General features: G+C 38.5%; 2 protein-coding genes across 3 annotated transcripts in view; both read right to left on the reverse strand.

Annotated features, from left to right (window-relative positions):
• Positions 1 to 21,491, reverse strand: part of LOC123542307 (multidrug resistance-associated protein 1-like) — a 127,627-nt gene that overhangs the window by 60,773 nt on the left and 45,363 nt on the right. The gene's annotated exons all lie outside the window — the stretch shown is intronic.
• Positions 1,134 to 20,776, reverse strand: LOC123542308 (protoporphyrinogen oxidase-like). The gene is made up of 3 exons (XM_045328100.2): positions 20,612 to 20,776; positions 8,028 to 9,046; positions 1,134 to 1,800 (listed from the first exon to the last, which is right to left on the reverse strand). Exons 1-3 carry the CDS (start codon positions 20,693 to 20,695, stop codon positions 1,461 to 1,463), a joined length of 1,443 nt encoding a protein of 480 aa, XP_045184035.1. The 5' UTR covers positions 20,696 to 20,776; the 3' UTR covers positions 1,134 to 1,460.

A 21,491-nucleotide genomic window follows, 5' to 3' on the forward strand; every position in this document is an offset into this window, starting at 1 on the left:
CCATGCGTATGACTGGAACTGCTTCAGTCCCATGCGTAGACTGGAACTGCTTCAGTCCCATGCGTAGTTGGAATGCTCAGTCCTGCAGTGAACTGCTTCAGTCCCATGCGTATGTCTGGAACTGCTTCAGTCCCATGCGTATGTCTGGAACTGCTTCAGTCCCTGCGTATGTGAATGCTCATCCATGCGTAGTCTGGAACTGCTTCAGTCCCATGCGTATGACTGGAACTGCTTCAGTCCCATGTGTATGACTGGAACTGCTTCAGTCCATATTCTGAAATGTTCAGTCCATGGATGACTGGAACTGCTTCAGTCCCATGCGTATGTCTGGAACTGCTTCAGTCCCATGCGTATGACTGGAACTGCTTCAGTCCCATGCGTATGACTGGAACTGCTTCAGTCCCATGCGTATGTCTGGAACTGCTTCAGTCCCATGCGTATGACTGGAACTGCTTCAGTCCCATGCGTATGACTGGAACTGCTTCAGTCCCATGCGTATGACTGGAACTGCTTCAGTCCCATGCGTATGACTGGAACTGCTTCAGTCCCATGCGTATGACTGGAACTGCTTCAGTCCCATGCGTATGACTGGAACTGCTTCAGTCCCATGCGTATGACTGGAACTGCTTCAGTCCCATGCGTATGATGGAATGCTTCAGTCCGCTATGCTGGAACGCTTCAGTCCCATGCGTATGACTGGTAACTGCTCATCAGCTATGACTGGAACTGCTTCGTCATGGAACTGGAACTGCTTTAGTCAAATGTATATGACTGGAACTGCTTCAGTCACATGCATAAGACTAGAACTACTTCAGTCACATGTGTATGTCTGGAACTGCTTCAGTCACATTTGTATGACTGGAACTGCTACAGTCACATGTGTATAACTGGAACTGTCTCAAGTGACATGTATATGACTTAAACAGATTCAGTCAAATTTTTTGACCGAAACTGCTTCAGTCACATGTATATGTCTGGAACTGCTTCAGTCACATGTGTATGACTGGAACTGCTCCAGTTACAAGTATAAGATTTGAACTGCTTCAGTCACTTGCATAAGAACAATGTCAATCAGATGCAAGATATGAACTTGATATGAATGTTGTAAAATGTATAAACATAAACTATATCAATCAAGTGTGTCAAACTTTAAGTATGTCAAGTGTAACACTTGGAACTGTGATACTGAAGATTTGGACCACTTCAATTTCAATACATGCATCTTAACTCAAGTAATTGAACAGAAATGTTCTTTTCTGTTTCATTGACAGTGACTTTGACCTGGAACCTGTCACATGTTAGATTGGACCTAACTCAGTCGCATGTGTTAAATTCAAAGAAACTAAGTTAGTTTCCTGTGTATCCCTCAAATGTATAACTGTAAGTCACATGTGTAAAATGGAAAATTTGTCTGTGGTACGTGTAACACCTGAATTATGTCAGCTAAATATGTAAGTAACCTACTGAAGAGAAGTTCCTGTAATTCTTTCCATCTCTATTCTTGCATTATTTATACAATCATTTACACTTGGCCCCTTGTATGATGACCCTACCAAACTCAATGGCAACTCTTCTCTCTTGATTTGCGAGAAAATATTTTCTAAAACCTTCCCATGTCCCACTATATACTGAGGAATGCATTGTCTTTGAATTTCAGTGTGGATTTTGATTGGCTCCTGGGAAATACTAAGCTGTGTTTTGAGAGATTTTGTGGCAAATTTCCCAAGATCATCTGTAGTCATTGAAGGTACAAGTTTCTTTAAGTCTTCAATCCAGCTACCTCCCATCATTACTGTGAACCTGTTAATAGAAAAGGTTATCTTCTGTTTAAGGTATTCATTACTTCTAATACTGAACAATGGTAAAAGCACTATGTCTATTCCACTATTAATTTCAAGCTCCTACTTCATCATTCTGCTAAATGCACTGTGCATCTCAAACAAACTCCAACATGTCTGACTGTCTCAAACAATCTCCAACATGTTTGACTGTCTCAAACAATCTCCCACCTGTCTACCCTACTATCCATCTCAAACTTTTAAGTTCCCATCTGTCTACTCCACAAGTTATTTCAAACAAGCTCCCATCTGTCTACTCCACAAGTTATTTCAAACAAGCTCCCACCTGTCTACTCCACAAGCTATCTCAAACCATTCTCATCCATCAGAGGTTCGTCAAAATCCCGAGACGAACCTCTGATTTATTTCCATCGTTTACTTGGTGAGCATGCGCACTCGTAATTACTATCGGGAGTGGTTTCAGCCAATCATTGTTCGCCATTATTTGGAACTCCGAATTGAAACTTCAAAAAATATGTAAACAAGATACTTGCTTACGATGGATAAAGGCTGTATTCCATGATTGTGATAAATAAAGATTTATTCCTGTAATTCGACGTTAAGAGATTTACATCAAGAAATAATAATATTCGTCGTAAATGGACATCGTATTCCCTCGATAATATTGAAAGGACGCGGTCATGCTTTTCACGGACTATTTTGATTGGTTCGCTACGATTTGTCGCGAAACGACGCTGATTGGCTGAAACGTTTTACCTGTAATGTAACCAAACCATAAATATCGGCGAAATGTGCCAGAGGTTCATCCGGGGAACCACGGTAGACCTCTGGTATGCGAGAATGTCTCAAACAAGCTCCCACCTGTCTACTCCACAAGCTATCTCAAACAAGCTCCCACCTGTCTACTCCACAAGTTATCTCAAACAAGCTCCAACCTGTCTACTCCACAAGCTATCTCAAACAGTTCCCACCTGTCTACTCCACAAGTTATTTCAAACAAGCTCCCACCTGTCTACTCCACAAGCTATCTCAAACAAGCTCCCACCTGTCTACTCCACAAGCTATCTCAAACAAGCTCCCACCTGTCTACTCCACAAGCTATCTCAAACAAGCTCCCACCTGTCTACTCCACAAGCTATCTCAAACAAGCTCCCACCTGTCTACTCCACAAGCTATTTCAAACAAGCTCCCACCTGTCTACTCCACAAGCTATCTCAAACAAGCTCCCATTTGTCTACTCCAAGTTATTTCAAACAAGCTCCCACCTGTCTACTCCACAAGCTATCTCAAACAAGCTCCCACCTGTCTACTCCCACCTGTCTACTCCATAAGCTATCTCAAACAAGCTCCCACCTGTCTACTCCACAAGTTATTTCAAACAAGCTCCCACCTGTCTACTCCACAAGCTATCTCAAACAAGCTCCCACCTGTCTACTCCACAAGCTATTTCAAACAAGCTCCCACCTGTCTACTCCACAAGCTATTTCAAACAAGCTCCCACCTGTCTACTCCACAAGCTATCTCAAACAAGCTCCCACCTGTCTACTCCACAAGTCATTTCAAACAAGCTCCCACCTGTCTACTCCACAATTTATCTCAAACAAGCTCCCATCTGTCTACTCCACAAGTTATCTCAAACAAGCTCCCACCTGTCTACTCCACAAGCTATCTCAAACAAGCTCCCACCTGTCTACTCCACAAGCTATCTCGAACAAGCTCCCACCTGACTACACCACAATTTATCTCAAACAAGCTCCCATCTGTCTACTCCACAAGTTATCTCAAACAAGCTCCCACCTGTCTACTCCAAAATCAATCTCAAACAAGCTCCCACCTGTTTACTCCATTGCCTGTCTAAAACAAGACCCAACCTGTCTATTACACTATCTTAACCAAGCTCTCATCTGTCTACTTCACTGTCTATCTCAAACAAGCTCCCATCTGTCTACTCCACAATCTATTTCAAAGAAGCTCCCATCTGTCTACACCACAATCTATCTCGAACAAGCTCCCACCTATCTACTCCAATATCTATCTCAAGCAAGCTCCCACGTGTCTACTCCATAATCAAACAAGCTCCCACCTGTCTACTCCAAAATCTATTTCAAACAAGGTCCTGTCTGTCTTCTCCATAATCTATTTAAAACAAGCTCCCACTTGTCTACCCTACTATCCATCTCAAACGTTTAAGTTCCCATCTGTCTACTCCACAAGTTATCTCAAACAAGCTCCCACCTGTCTACTCCACAAGCTATCTCAAACAAGCTTCAACCTGTCTACTCCACAAACTATCTCAAACAAGCTCCTACCTGTTTACTCCGCAAGCTATCTCAAACAAGCTCCTATTGTCTACTCCACAAGTTATCTCAAACAAGCTCCCATCTGTCTACTTCACAAGTTATCTCAAACAAGCTCCCACCTGTCTACTCCAAAATCAATCTCAAACAAGCTCCTACCTGTTTACTCCACTGCATGTCTAAAACAAGACCCAACCTGTCTACTACACTATCTATCTCAAACAAGCTCCCATCTGTCTTCACCACAATCTATCTCAAACAAGCTCCCAACTGTCTACACCACAATCTATCTCAAAAAAGCTCCCACCTGTCTTCTCCACAAGCTATCTCATAAAAGCTCCCACCTGTCTACACCACAATCTATCTCAAATAAGCTCCCACCTGTCTACACCACAGTCTAACTCAAAAAAGCTCCCACCTGTCTTCTCCACAATCTATCTCAAACAAGATCCCACCTGTCTACACAACAATCTATCTCAAACAAACTCCCACCTGTCTTCTCCACAATCTATCTCAAACAAGCTCCCAACTGTCTACACCACAATCTATCTCAAAAAAGCTCCCACCTGTCTTCTCCACAATCTATCTCAAACAAGCTCCGACCTGTCTTCTCGACAATCTATCTCAAACAAGCTCCGACCTGTCTACACCACAATCTATCTCAAATAAGCTCCTACCTGCCTTCTCCACAATCTATCTCAAACAAGCTCCGACCTGTCTACACCACAATCTATCTCAAACAAGCTCCCACATGTCTTCTCTACAATCTATCTCAAACAAGCTCCCACCTGTCTACACCACAATCTATCTCAAACAAGCTCCCACCTGTCTACACCACAATCTGTCTCAAACAAGCTCCGACCTGTCTATCCCACTATCTATCTCAAAAAAGCTCCCACCTGTCTTCTCCACAATCTATCTCAAACAAGCTCCCACCTGTCTTCTCCACAATCTATCTCAAACAAGCTCCCACCTGTCTTCTCCACAATCTATCTCAAACAAGCTCCCATCTGTCTACACCACAAACTATCTCAAACAAGCTCCCACCTGTCTTCTCCACAATCTATCTCAAACAAGCTCCCACCTGTCTTCTCCACAATCTATCTCAAACAAGCTCCCACCTGTCTCTACCACTATCCATCTCAAACAAACTCCCATCTGTCTACTCCACAATTTATCTCAAACAAGCTCCGACCTGTCTACTCCACAATTTATCTCAAACAAGCTCCGGCCTGTCTACTCCACAATCTATCCCTAACAAGCTCCCACCTTTCTACTCCAATATCTATCTCAAGCAAGCTCCCACCTGTCTACTCCATAATCAAACAAGCTCCCACCTGTCTACTCCAAAATCTATTTCAAACAAGGTCCTGCCTGTCTTCTTCACAAACTATATAAAACAAGCTCCCACCTGCCTACCCCACTATCCATCTCAAACAAGCTCTGACCTGTCTTCTCCACAATCTATCTAAAACAAGAGCTGTCCGTAAGACAGCCAAGCTCGACTATTCGAAATATTGTCCCAGAAGCACGAAAATATTACCCAAAAAGGTTAAATATCAAAAGAGTTTTAAGTTCAAAAGGGGGCCTAATTTGACAAAAATGCATATCAGTTATAGGACTTGCTGCTATCAACTAGTTTTATAACCCCGAAGGCACATGTGAAGTTTCAATTCAATATCTGCATTAGTTTTGGAGATAGACACTCGCATGTAAAACTTTAACCAAAATTTTCTAAGTCCAAAGGGGGCAAATTTGCCAAAATACATGCCAAGTTATGGGACTTGAACCAGTGATGTTGGTAGTTGATCTAGAAAAAGAAAAATAAGTTTTCGAATTATTGTCCAGTAAGCAGGAATATTCACCAAAAGGTTTAAAATCAAATGAGTTTTAAGTCCAAAAGGGGGCCTTATTTGGCCAAAAATGATATCAGGTTATGGAACTTGCTGCTATCAACTAGTTTTTATAATCCCGAAGGCACATGTGAAGTTTCAAATCAATATCTGCATTAGTTTTGGAGATAGACACTTCCATGTAAAACTTTAACCAAAATTTTCTAAGTCCAAAAGGGGGCATAATTTGCCAAAATACATGCCAGAGTTATGGGACTTGACCCAGTGAGGTTGGTAGTTGATCTAGAAAAAGAAAAAATAAGTTTCAAATCTATATGCCTTTTAGTAATAGCTGTATGTACTTGCACGCAAAACTTTAACCAGAATTTGCTAAGTCCAAAAGGGGGCATTATTTGGCCAAAATGAAGGTCAGAGTTATGGGACTTGCTGCTATCAACTAGTTTTATAATCCCGAAGACACATGTGAAGTTTCAAATCAATATCTGCATTAGTTTTGGAGATAGTAACTTGCATGTAAAACTTTAACCAAAATTTTCTAAGTCCAAAAGGGGGCATAATTTGCTCAAAATACATGTCAGAGTTATGGGACTTGACCCAGAGAGGTTGGTAATTGACCTAGAAAAAGAAAAAATAAGTTTCAAAGCTATATGCCTTTAATTGATGGCTGTATGTACTTGCATGCAAAAACTTAACCAAGATGTGACGCCGACGCCGACGCCGACGCCAGGGTGAGTAGAATAGCTAGACTATTCTTCGAATAGTCGAGCTAACAAGCTCCCACCTGTCTACTTCATAATCTATCTCAAACAAGCTCCCACCTGTTTGTTTGTTTGTTTGTTTTGGGTTTAACGCCGTTTTTCAACAGTATTTCAGTCATGTAACGGCGGGCAGTTAACCTAATCAGTGTTCCTGGATTCTGTACCAGTACAAACCTGTTCTCCGCAAGTAACTGCCAACTTCCCCACATGAATTATCAGAGGTGGAGGACTAATGATTTCAGACATAATGTCGTTTATCAAATAGTCACGGAGAACATATGCCTCGCCCAAGGATCGAACTCGCGACCCCGCGATCCGTAGACCAACGCTCTTACCTACTGAGCTAAGCGAGCGGGCGTCCCACCTGTCTACTCCATAATATATCTGAAGCAAGCTCCCACCTGTCTACTCCATAATCAGACAAGCCCCAACCTGTCTACTCCAAAATCTATTTCAAACAAGGTCCTGCCTGTCTTCTCCACAAACTATATAAAACAAGCTCCCACCTGTCTACCCCACTATCCATCTCAAACAAGCTCTGACCTGTCTTCTCCACAATCTATCTAAAACAAGCTCCCACCTGTCTACTCCATAATCTATCTCAAACAAGCTCCCACCTGTATACTCCATAATCTATCTCAAACAAGCTCCCACCTGTCTTCTCCACAATCTATCTCAAAAAAGCTCCCACCTGTCTTCACAATCTATCTCAAACAAGCACGCACCCATATACCCCACAATCCATCTCAAATAAACTCCCACCTGTCTACTCCAAAATCTATCATCATCTGTTTGTTTCATAGCAAAAACAGTTTTTGCCAAAACAACACAATAAAAAGAAGTGCACATTCTCAATATTGCCATCTATCCATGTACTAACTTAAAAAGTTTCATGTATAAATCTTGTACTTTTAAAGTATTTGCAAAGAAACAATACCTCCCTCATTGGCAATTAAATTAATACGGTAACATGGGGCAGTAAAGATATATATTGTTATTGTAAAATTTGAAGGTCTGGTATTGGGGTGAAGGCCGAGAATGGAAACAAGTTTTCTCAATTTCTTACTTTGTGTTAGTTGACCCAGACCTTGTAGAGTCATTCTCACCTTGTTTTTATAAAGATTATGTTATAAATGTGACTTAACCAGTGTTAAACAGTAAAACAGCACAAAACGTCTGCTCATCCTTTACTAAATATCAACTGAACCTTTGGTTAAACTGAGTTAAAAAGGAAACTTTTAAATCTGCATACATTTCAGTTGCATACAAGTCAATATGTGAAATATATATCCATACATGAGGTATGTATAATGTACGTACCTTGTTGAAGGTTTATCCTGTCTATCATGCTCTGGAAATGTACAAGAGTCATATATAACACCCAAAACACAGCTATTCTCAAATGATGGTGTCAAATGTCCAAAACCTGGGGCAGGTAACTCAACCTTCCCGTCAAACTCCATACATGTGACAACAGCATCTACTGCAGGTATTTTAGACAAATTGTGTGCCAACGTAGAGTTGTTCTCCATAACAATGTTTGCCAAATCCTGGGCATAAACACTGGAAATAAGATGATCTGATTCAATGCTGTCTCCATTGACCGTCAACAATGCCTTACCATTAGAGAAGTTTACTTGTGTGCATGGGGAGTTCATTAAAACTTCAACTTTTGGGTTTTGTTTTACAGCATCTCTGAGACTGTCAGACAATTGCTGTAACCCTTGCTTGAAAGAGAAAGTTGACCATTTCTCGTTTGTTCTTCTTACAACAAGGTTACTTAATCTACCTTGCACTGGTGGTTTATCACTGACAGCTTTAGCTAATCCTTTAATTACTGATCCATGTTTCTCTTCTGCTGAATGTAAAATTGGAAAACAGGACTTGACACTAAGTTTTCTACAATCCCCAGCAAATATTCCTCTGCACAGAGGATCAATAGCATATTTTGCTAAATCTTCATCAAACCTCCTGCTTATAAACTCGTATACATTCTCATCTTCCTTTGATTGGCTTGGTGTTGTGAAATCATGGAAAGCATACCTTACTAGAGGTTTTGAAAATGGTGGCGTCTTCTTAAACATGGAGAATAAACTTGATGGCATAATGTTTGGCCTATCATTGGCATATATAAACCTGCTCTTAGCAGCTGGACTTGAACGCAAAACTGGAACAATATCATCTGACAATCCTAGTTCCTCTGCCAGATAAAGTGTGTTTAATCCCTGCGGCCCTACTGGGCGGATACTTCGAGGACCCATTTCCATTTTTGCCCCTTCATCCGTATTTAAAGTTTTTATCCATCCACCTACTCTGTTTGCTGACTCCAGAACAATGATCTGCAAAAATAGAGACAAAATGAATCCCAGACTCTTCTTACTTGTGCTCTTGTCAATTCATGTAACATACTATTAATATAAACAAGCAAATTCAATGAACTGTTATCCCCTACCAAATGGGTTTGTGGTGATGAATGGCAAAGAAATATATCTGGCAAAAAATAAAGGATGTTACTGAGAAGTGCCCCCAACTGAACAAACATGGTAAAGGACCTAATAATGATGCTCCAGACAAGGTTTGATGAAGACCCATCCAGGAGTTAATGAGCAGTTAGTTAAAGGTATTTCTATTTTTAACTCTAGCAGTCCCTAAAAGGGGCCAAGTGTCTCCAATCAAATAAAATTTGTTAAAGGACTTTATAATGATGCTATGAATCAAGTTTGATAAAGATCCATCAAGCATTCATGAGAACATGTCATTTAAGGCATTTCTAGTTTTAACTCTAGTGATACCTAAAAGGGGCAAGCACCCCCTTTTGGGGAGGACCTTTTAAGGATGCTACGGACCAAGTTTGATGAAAATCCGCTGAATGGTTCATGAGAAGTAGCCATTAAAGGTATTTTTACTTTTACCCCTAGGGGCCCCTAAGGAAGGCAAACTGCCCCCATCTGAATAAAATTGGGAGAGGATCTTCTAATGATGCTACAGGCCAAGTTTGGTGAAGGTTCATCAAGTGGTTCATAAGAAAAAGTCTTTGAAAGGTTTTGCTATTTTTAGCTCTAGTGGCCCCTTAAAGGGGCAAAGTATCCCCAATCAAATTATTTTAGAAAGGACTTTATAATGAATTAATGATCCTTTAGAGCAGGTTTGATGATTAACCATCAAACTGTATATGAGAAGTCATATAAAGATTTTTCTATTTTGAACTCTTGCAGCCAGTGCCCCCAATCGAACAAATTTGAGAATGGACCTTATAATGATCCTCTAGACTAGGATTGATGAAGATCCATCAAGCGATTCATGAGAAGTCATTCAAAGACACTTCTAAATTTAGATCTGGTAGCCGCTAAAAGGGACCAATTGTCCCCATTTGAAAAAAAATTGGGAGAGGACCATATAATGATGCTACAGACAAAGTTTGATGAAGATCCATCTAGCGGTTCATGAGAAGAAGTCATTTAAAGGTATTTTTAATTTTAGCTCTAACTGCCCCTAAAAGGGGCCAAGTGCCCCCAGATCCAATGAGTAGTCCCTGAGAAGAAATGTTTCAAGTTTTTTTCTATTTTCAGCTCTAGTGGCCCTGAAAAGGGGAAAAGTGCCCCCCTCCCACCTTGAACAAAATTGGGAGAGGACCTTATAATGATCCTACAAACGAAGTTTGATGAAGATCCATCTAGGGATTCATTAGAAGAAGTCATTTAAAGGTATTTCTTATTTTAGCTCTAGTGGCCCTTAAGAAGGGCTAAGAACCCCCATTTGAATAAATTGGGAGAGGACCTTGAAATGATGCTAAAGACCAAGTTTGATGAAGATCTATCATACAGTTCATGAGAGGTTTTTCTATTTTTAGTTATTGCAACCCCTAAAAGGGGCTAAAAGTCCATGCCAGGATGATACTGACCAAGTTTTGGGTAATTGTTGTAAAGTAACAAGAGACCACGTGGGGATGCGGTGGCAAAAGGAGCTATCTGAATATTTTATTTTAATTAAATATTCCTACCCATGATTTTCTAAGTCTAAAAAGGGCCATCACTCTTGCAAAAAGCAGGATAGAGTTATGTTTCTTGATGTACAGTGTCCACTTATGATGGTGAAAAACTGTTGCAAGTTTTAAAGCAATAGCTTTGATAGTTTATGAGAAAAGTTGACTTAAACATAATATTCAACCAAGAAAATGATTTTTCTAAGTCCTAAAGGGGCAATAATTATTGCAAAAAGCAAGATGGAGTTATGTTGCTTGCTGTACAGGGTCAGCTTATGATGGTGAACAAGAGTTGCAAGTTTCAAAGCAATAGCTTTGATAGTTTAAGAGAAAAAGTTGACCTAAACATAAAACTTAACCAAGAAATCTGATATTTTCTAAGTCCAAAAGGGGCCATAAATCTTGCAAAAAGCAGGATGGAGTTATGTTTCTTGCTGTACAGGGTCAGCTTATGATGGTGAACAAGTGTTGCAAGTTTTAAAGGAATAGCTTTGATAGTTTAGGATAAAAGCTGACCTAAACATAAAACTTAACCAAAAAAACTGATTTTCTAAGTCCAAAAGGGGCAATAATTCTTGCAAAAAGCAAGATGGAGTTATGTTTCTTGATGTACAGGGTCTGCTTATGATGGTGAACAAGTGTTCCAAGTTTCAAAGCAAAAGCTTTGATAGTTTAGGAGAAAAGTTGACCTAAACATAAAACTTAACCAAGAAATCTGATATTTTCTAAGTACAAAAGGGGCCATAAATCTTGCAAAAAGTAAGATGGAGTTATGTTTCTTGCTATACAGGGTCAGCTTATGATGGTGAACAAGTATTCCAAGTTTCAAAGCAATAGCTTTGATAGTTTAGGAGAAAAGCTGACCTAAACATAAAACTTAACCAGGCAACGCCGACGCCGACGCCGACAACCGCTCAAGTGATGACAATAACTCATCATTTTTTTTCAAAAAATCAGATGAGCTAAAAATGTTAACAAAGGGACAAAGGACGATGGAGGATGGACCACGGTGAGCTAAAAAGGGCCATAATTCTGACAAAATGCAGGTTAGAGTTATGGTTCTAAGTCTACTTTCTCATCTAATGATGACAAACAAGTGTGCAAAGCTGTAGCTCTTATAGTTTTTGGGAAAAAGTGGACCAAGACAAAAAATTTAAACAAGAAACTCAAATTTTCTAAGTACAAAAAAGACCATACAGTTACTTCTGACAAAATGAACATCACAGTTATGATTCCAAACTTGGCCTACATAGTCACCTAATGATAATAAACAAGTGTGCAAAGTTTCAAAGCTGTAGCACCAATGCTGATGCAGGAAAGTATTTATTGCCATGGTGGCCCAGGTAATGAATCCCGACACAAGCATGATTTTTTCTTGATATCGCACTTTTTATGATAGTTCATGTTTTTATGTTCATAATATGATGAAACTTCAATTCTAACAAAAGACTGTTTTAGCCAAAATCTGAAGTTCAGTCCCTTTAAGCCAAACGCTTGTTAAAACAAGAGGGCCATAATGGCCCTATATTGCTCACCTATTATCATTGCACTTATGGACAAGAAGGTCAAAAAATCATAATCAAGATCAATCGAAAGAATTATGAGAAAATATAGTTGAAATTTTCTTAAAGTTACTTCAAATAAAATTCTTTTCGAATCAGGCCAGTAGTTTCATGCCTGAAGGATTACATCAGAGGAAGATAGCAGCAAAATTTTGACTAATGAAGCCCAAAGGGCAGGAACAACAAAGGGAAGAAATTAAAAATAAACCTAAGTTCTCAGAAAAAATATCTAAGTCCAAAGGACAGGAACAACAAAGGGAAGAAATTTAACCAAAAAGAAATAAAAATTCTTTTAAAGTATAGATATGTCAAAATACGCCTAAAACTTGGAGGTACCATCCATGTTGTACCACAGGAAAGTGGTCTCGGTTTTTCCCTACGGCCAATAATAAAAAAGTTACTAAATAAGCTATTTATAGTAACATAAAAGGAAAGTAATTAAAAAAAAAAATTACTGTAAGTGAACAAAAGAAGGATCTGCCAAATAAAAACGAGAGTACTGCAATGCAACGCAAATGCAGATCAATATACACACAAAACAAAGTCATATGACCTTTGACCCCTAAGTGTGACCTTGACCTTGAAGTGACTGTGAGCCAACCGAAACATGCACTCTGCACATCGTTTCGATGCGGAGAACATTTGTGTCAGGTTTCTTTGAAATCCTTCAAGGGGTTCAAGATTTACAGAGCGGAAGGGAAATTGCTAACCTACAGACAGACGGACACCGAGGCGATAACATAATATGTCCCTTTGGGCATATAAAAACAAAACGAGATCTTATGGTGATACAAGTTGTGTGCAAGTTTGGTTAAAATCAAATCATAAATGAAGCTGCTATTGTACAGACAAGGTCAAAATAGCTAATTTTGGCCCTTCCAGGGGCCATAACTCTGGAACCCATTATGGGATCTGGCCGATTCAAGAAAGGAACCAAGATCTTATGCAGACACAAGTTTTGTGTAAGTTTGATTAAATTCAAATCACAAATGAAGCTGCTATTGTGCAGACAAGGTCAAAATAGCTAATTCTGGCCCTTTCAGGGGCCATCACTCTGGAACCAAAATTTGAATCTGGCCAGTTCAAGAATGGAACCAAGATCTTACGGTGATACAAGTTGTGTGCAAGTTTGGTTAAAATAAAATCATAAATGAAGCTGCTATTGTGCTGATAAAGTCAAAATAGCTAATTTTGGCCCTTTCAGGGGCCATCACTCTGGAACCCATAATGGAATCTGGCCAGTTCAAGAAAGGAACCAAGATCTTATGGTGATACAAATTGTGTGCAATTAGTTTGGTAAAAATCATATCATAAATAAAGCTGCTATTTTGCAGACAAGGTCAAAATAGCTAATTTTGGCCCTTTCAGGGGCCATCACTCTGGAACCTATAATGGGATCTGGCCAGTTCAAGAAAGGAACCAAGATCTTATGGTGATACAAGTTGTGTGCAAGTTTAGTTAAAAATAAAATCATAAATGAAACCACTATCGTGCAGACAAGAAATGGTTGACGAACAAAAATAGCAAATTCTGGCCCTTTAAGGGGCAATAACTCTAGAACTCATGATGGGATTTGGCCAGTTTTCGAATGGAAACGAGATATCATGCCAATACAAGTTTTTTGTACAAGTTTGATCAAAATTGCTTGCAAAATGTGGTCTCTATCGTGTTCAGAAGAAATTGTGGACGGACGGACGAAGGACAATCACAAAAGCTCACCCTCTCTTTATGTGACAGATGAGCTAAAAAAAGAAATTGTAAAAGAGCTACAAACCTCCCCCACCTAGAGACATTTTTCAAACAAGAGGGTCACGATGACCCTGAATCGCTCACCTCAGTAATATGAGCTACATGTTTCAAATGTCAAATTGATGCTAAAATACTAAGAAAGCAGGTCAGTAGATCACATTCATGGTCACTGAAAGTCAGTTTTAAGATCGGTGCGAAAACTGTATATGTCATCCAAATTTCAAGGCTGTATCATAAGAAACAAAGTAGGTCAGTAGGTCAAGGTCAAAGTCAAGTGACCCCTAATTTAATAACTTGGACAAGAATATTTTTAAAGTTGCAAAAGCCGCAACAGCAAATTTTGGCCCTTTAAGGGGCCATAACTCTTGAACGGGATCTGGCCAGTTTTCGAAAGCAACCAAGATATTATGCCAATACAAGTTGTGTGCAAGTTTGATTAAAGTTGATTGCAAAATGTGGTCTTTATCGTGTTTACAAGCCAAAAATAGCTAATTTTGGCCCTTTAAGGGGCTATAACTCTAGAACCCATGATTGGATCTGGCCAGTTTTTCGAAAGGAACCGAGATATTATGCCAGTCCAAATTGTGTGCAAGACTGATTAAAGTTGATTGCAAAATGTGGTCTCTATCGTGTTCACAAACCAAAAATAGCTAATTTTGGCCCTTTAAGGGGCCATAACTCTAGAACCCATGATTGGATCTGGCCAGTTTTTCGAAAGGAACCGAGATATTATGCCAGTCAAAATTGTGTGCAAGACTGATTAAAGTTGATTGCAAAATGTGGTCTCTATCGTGTTCACAAACCAAAAATAGCTAATTTTGGCCCTTTAAGGGGCCATAACTCTAGAACCCATGATTGGATCTGGCCAGTTTTCAAAAGGAACCAAGATATTATGCCAATACAAGTAAAGAATTGAAGTTGTGTGCAAGTTAAATTAAAATTGATTGCAAAATGTGGTCTCTATCGTGTTCAAAAGAAATTGTGGACAGACGACGACGAACTGATGGACGATGGACGAAGGGCGATCACAAAAGCCCACTATGTCACTAGGTGACAGGTGAGCTAAAAACATACTGCATGCCAATACAATTTCTTCTAGGTAATAGGGCAACAAACTAACAAATCATGACTTTATATCCTAGAATTCATGAAGACATTCTGAAGTTTGAAAATGTCTGGAAATCTGTAACTGGTGAATGCTTTCAAATGCTTATATCTGTATTTTGATTTTATTCTCAAATTGGTAAAGAAAAATAAATAAAAATATAATAAAATATTTTATATATCAAAGGGAGGTAATTAATAAACAAATGAAATGTATGACAAATGGTACTAAAAAAACTTGTTTTTGAATTTCAATTAACACACAAGAAAAACTTAATTCTACTGTTGGTCAATGCACAGGTGCACTACATATCAACCTAATGTGTTGCAACCAAAGTAGTGCTACATTTAGCTATATAAACCATTAATTATAACTTGTGCCCAGGTTTACATGAAATCTACAATTGTTAATAGCTTTCTATATCTATCAATACCAATCATCTTACTTAAAACATAATTTCATTTTTTTATTAGTGGGAAAACTGATATAACAGGAGCTGTCCGTAAGACAGCCAATGCTCGACTATTCAAATTATTGTCCAAGAAGCAGGAAATTATTATCCTAAACGTTAAAATATCTATAGAGTTTCAATCCAGTATCTGCATTATTTTTGGAGATAGTAACTTGCATGCAAAACTTTAACCAAAAGTTTTAAGTTCGAAAGGGGACATAACTTGACTAAAATGCATGTCAGAGTTATGGGACTTGATGCAATCAACTAGTTTTATAACCCCGAAGGCACATGTGAAGTTTCAATTTAATATCTGCATTTGTTCAGCAGATAGTAACTTGCACCCAAAACTTTAACCAGAATTTTCTAAGTCCAAAAGGGGGCATAATTTGCCCAAAATACATGTCAGAGTTATGGGACTTAACCCAGTGAGGTTGGTAATTGATCTAGAAAAATAGAAAATAAGTTTCAAATCTATATGCCTTTAAGTAATAGCTGTATGTACTTGAACGCAAAACTTTAACCAGGATTTTCTAAGTCCAAAAGGGGGCATAATTTGGCCAAAATGCAGGTCAGAGTTATGGGACTTTATGCTATCAACTAGTTTATAACCCCAAAGACAAATGTGAAGTTTCAATTCAATATCTGCATTAGTTTTGGAGATAGTAACTTGCATGTAAAACTTTAACTAGACTTTTCTAAGTCCAAAAGGGGGAATTTGCCCAAAATACATGTCAGAGTTATGGGACTTGACCCAGTGAGGTTGGTAATTGATCCATAAAAAGAAAAAATAAGTTTCAAAGCTATATACCTTTAAATGATAGCCATATGTACTTGCATGCAAAACTTTAACCAAGTTGTGACGCCGACGCCAGGGTGAGTAGAATGGCTGACTATTCGAAAGACTATTCGAAAGACTATTCGAGCTAAAAATGCACGTATTGTACTTTATCATATAAAAGGGAGGTAATTTCATGTACAAAAAAAGAGAAGGTTAACTTGGGTGCTTGTGACCTTGACCTTTGTACATGACACAATGTCTTGAAATGGCGAATATATATGCCAAGTTATTTGAATATAATCCAATGCATATAAAACTTATAGACCAGAGAAAACAAGAGCTGTCTCCGTAGGATGACACATGCCCCCGATGGCACTTTGAATGAATAGTTATGGCCGATGTTAAGAGTTTAGGACCTTTGACCTACGGAGCTTGGTCTTGCGCGCGACACATCGTCTTACTGTGTCACACATTCATGCATATTTATTCTAAAATCCATGCATGAATGACAAAGATATGGACCGGACATGCCCATCAATGCACTATCATGAAAAATGATCTTTAACGTCTAAGTGTGACCTTGACCTTTGAGCTACGGACCTGGGTCTTGCGTATGACACATTGTCTTACTGTGGTACACATTCATGCCAAGTTATTTGAAAATCCATCCATGGATGACAAAGATATGGACCGGACACGCCCATCAATGCACTATCCTTTAACATCTAAGTGTGACCTTGACCTTTAAGCTACGAACCTGGGTCTTGCGCATGACACGTCGTCTTACTGTGGTACACATTTATGCCAAGTTATTTGAAAATCCATCCATTGATGACAAAGATATGGCCCGGACACGCCCATCAATGCACTATCCTTTAACGTCTAAGTGTGACCTTGACCTTTGAGCTACGGACCTGGGTCTTGCGCACTGCATGTCATCTTACTGTGGTACACATTCACGCCAAGTTATTTGAAAATCCATCCATCGATGACAAAGATATGGACCGGACACGCCCATCAATGCACTATCCTTTAACGTCTAAGTGTGGCCTTGACCTTTGAGCTACGGACCTGGGTCTTGCGCACTGCACGTCGTCTTACTGTGGTTCACATTCATGCCAAGTTATTTGAAAATCCATCCATAGATGACAAAGATATGGACCGGACACGAAAATTGTGGACAGACCGACAGACTGACAGACTGACAGACCGACAGACAGACAGACGGTTCAAAAACTATATGCCTCCCTTCGGGGGCATAAAAATCCAAAACTCTCCAAAGGTGACCTTGATCTTGGAGCTAGGGGTCTGGGTCTAGCAAAGATACATCAATTCATTATGGGGAACATTTGTGCCAAGTAATTTTAAAATCCTTTGATGAATGGCAGAGTTATGGACTGGAAAAGAAACGGACCATGTTAACCTTTAAACACCAAGTGTGACCTTGGCCTTGGAGCTAGGGCTCTGGGTCTTGCGCATGACAAATCGTCTCAATCTCATTATGGGGAACATTTAAGCAAAGTAGTTTGAAAATCCCTTGATGAATGGCAAAGTTATGGACTGGACACGAAACAAGACACTGTTAACCTTTGACATCTAAATGCGACACTGACCTTGGATCCAGGGGTCTGGGTCTTGAGTATGACAAATCGTCTCATTATGGGGAACATTTAGGCCAAGTCATTTCAAAATCCCTTCATGGAAGGCAGAGTTATGGACTGGACACTAAGTCTGATGGACAGAAGGACAGACGGATGGACAGACATAGCCTATTTCTATGTCCCCCTTTTTTTCTTCGAAAAAGGCGGGGCACAACAAGTCATCTGATTGGTTCAAATAAAGATATATTTGTAGAAATAAAAATAGCAATATTTTAAATCTTATTAAACAGAAGGTTCGCCATCACATCTAACATTTTCGAAGATTGGGTACTTTAGTCTGACGTAACATACACAAGAAATTTTGCAATTGTCAAAAATTTTGCTCTATGTAATAGTTATAGTATGTGTGAGAGTGTGTTACCAGGATATATCAGAGCTAGGGGTACATCGAGGGTATTTTTCTCTGCACATATCGTCGAGGCCGGTAGGCCGAGACAGATATGTGAAGAGAAAAATACCGAGATGTACCCCTAGCTCTGATATATCCTGGTAACACACGAGCACTACATATTATAACTGTTTTATCGCATAGTTTATCATTAAATTTTATATATTATTTTCATTTAAATTTGTTTATTATCATTTTTACTATTTTGATTCCCTTTCTGCGCCTCGCTGACTGAAACACTAAAACTTCTGTTTTAGAAAATGTGTTCCCCAGATAAAAGTACCCAACAAATTTCTGCATTGGTTTTAAATCTTTGCATTTCATTGGCCAGACATATTGTAAAATTTGTTGTTTTTGTTTGTAAAAAAAATCAAAGAAAAAGAAACATTTGAGAAATCTCAGAATTTCATATATTTCTGAATTTGGCAATAACTATCAAGTTTTTGAAATATTCTAGTTTATTTATTCTTTTACTTTATAAATGTAGGTGTTTGTGACAATTCTTTCTCTGTGAACTGTAAACTGGAGCTAAAATCATCTTTTCTTTGAAAGGAAAAAATTATACTCCCTTGATAGGACCTCAATAGAGAAAAAGTGTTCTGATATATATCGGAACAGTTTTACTGTGCCGATATATATCGGAACACTTTTTTTCTAATGAAACTCCATAGAGATTTCCGTGTTGATATATATCGCAACAGTTTTGTAAGATATCAGCACAGTTTTGTAGTAATAATGTGTGTTACTATGTATAACATGCTGCAAAGATCAAAGGAAAACTGCCGCACTATGCGATAATTATAAAATCTTCCATCTACGTATACTTGCACTTTCAGCTTTGTACGATAATCATCAGAACAAGCTGGTACCACTGTTCACTGCGCGAAAAATATTTACTGTATAAAGCCGCAGGCCGCAGTTTAATAGTAAAATGTAGATACGGGTAAGGCTTAGAGGGATGACAACTAAAAATATCAGATCATAAAATAAGTCATCCCGATAAGCCAAATGAGTAAGGCTACAGATAACTCGCCAATAGCGGGTCACTATCAACACTTTTAGCATGTGGTGAAGAATTTTTAGACTTTCATGATATCTAAACTTACTAACACTTAAAACTATTACTCACATTCATTTAAATGTTTGATTTATTTGAATCTATCTTTTATGTCTGAAGTTATAATGAAATATCTAAACCTGTCTGATTCACCAATAGGGGGTCACTTTTGCCAATAGGGGGTCACCTAGTTTATCATATTTTCTATCCATTAAAATAGTCTTTTTTCTGACAAAACAAGACTGTGGTATTGGAAATAAACATTTCAAGGCAGAATATAATGAGAATCAGTATGTTTACATTTCAAAAGGGTGATACTAGTATTACTAGGTAAAAGGAATATAGCGCTAGTTTTCACAGTTGTATTTCTAAGCATAATTAGCACCAGCTATATCTAAAACTAAAATCAAAATATTGATGCACAGAACCTTATTCATTTATCTGAATTTGCCAGTTCAAACCATTATTACATCAAATCAACCATTGATTTGTATTTTTAAGCAGAATAAACAGTCTTTTGATTATCCCTGATATGGGTGACCCTTTATTGGCTAAATGGCTGCCTCTGCTTAATGGCACTTTTTTTCGTCAAAGTCAGTCTAAAATTCATAATCATATTATTCCTATGAAAGTGTGTGTTTCACTCTTCAAAATGGTACCAAATTTGTGTGGTTTTATCTAAGAAACTGTGAGGTATGCTCAAAAATATTTTACTTCAAAGAATTCAAGACTGCTAAAATCCAAGTCAGGAAACATGGTTGCAAGTGTTATCTACTCATGTAACTCAAACTCATTAGATTAGATCCATCTTCTTTTGTCTAGTAATTGCTAAATGATAAGTTTATATTACTGGATACTTAAACATTGTGTACCCTGATTATGTATAAGAGAGATTCACATTTTATTTTCAAGTGACCCGCTATTGGCAGTGATTCTCTATTGGCGAGTTGACTGTACCAAACCACTAGTGTCTGACTATCCACCCATTTATAAAAGTTTAAAGATGATACACTAAAAAAATTACATAAAATCCTTGAGCTCCAGGTGTGACACCGACCTTCAAACTTTTGTTTGTTTAATTCTATTTGCACATATCATTATTCGATATCCGAATTATACACTATCCGAATTATATAATTGATATTCAAATGAATGCAAACCATTTTACCTTTGTAAATTTGGAACTTTTTTGTAGGTAATAAGCAGATGACAATCCACTGACACCGCCTCCAATAATAACAGCTGTTGACATTCTTGCAGTTTGACGCAAAACACATAAATATGCAAACGTAGAAAAATTTGCGTGACCGGTGCAATGCGATAAGAATAAGACTGTGGTATATGCACATAGCCTGAACACGACTAAATCCGATTGTTCATCGTAACTTCGACATTTTTAGTAATCATGGTAATGCTTGCCAATCAAGAGCTGTCGTAGGACAGCAGTGCCCGACTGTTTCAATTTCCAGCCTAGCTATAAAACTATTAAGCTTCAGATATTTTATGCTGTTATATGCTGTTTTGGATCTCTGTCAGACTAGTCGAAATAATTCGACGTTCAGATTGTTTTATTGTACAACATTTTGCACAATATTTTGTACAATATTGATTTGTGACTGTTTTTATTATTTCACTTTGTTTTTTCCACATGCATATTATATGCCATGGATTTAAATAAATCTGAAATCTGAATTTGTGACGAGGCGAGTGGGGATATTGCCCATATGAACAAATTATCTCAATATTTCCTAGGATCGCGTCAAATTTGTTGGACTAACATTATGGTAGCCAGAACTATTTCCAACCTAGCCCACGGCAGGTTTCATATTTACCTCCCCAGCATCCACTGCTGGAAACAGTGCCAGTTTAAAACCAGCTGGAAACAGTACCAGTTTAAGTATTCACCCCGCACTAAACACTAAATTTTTAGTTCGGATATCAGCTGCGACCAGGAATCGCACCCGGACTGCATGCGCTGTAGTCAAACTTGCTATAACTACTGCACCACTGATTTTAATTCTACATAACGACAATGGCTTATCCACATA

This window comes from Mercenaria mercenaria, chromosome 19, assembly GCF_021730395.1.
Source record: "Mercenaria mercenaria strain notata chromosome 19, MADL_Memer_1, whole genome shotgun sequence".
In the NCBI taxonomy this organism is placed as follows: Eukaryota; Metazoa; Mollusca; class Bivalvia; order Venerida; family Veneridae; genus Mercenaria; species Mercenaria mercenaria.

Bases quoted from the DNA above. Each gene is read 5' to 3' on its own strand.
- LOC123542308 (XM_045328100.2), bottom strand. From the start codon at position 20,695: ATGTCAACAGCTGTTATTATTGGAGGCGGTGTCAGTGGATTGTCATCT. The intron at 9,047-20,611 runs GTAAAATGGTTT...CTATTTTTGCAG, and splicing joins AAAGTTCCAAATTTACAAAG to ATCATTGTTCTGGAGTCAGC. The intron at 1,801-8,027 runs GTACGTACATTA...TTCTATTAACAG, and splicing joins CAGGATAAACCTTCAACAAG to GTTCACAGTAATGATGGGAG.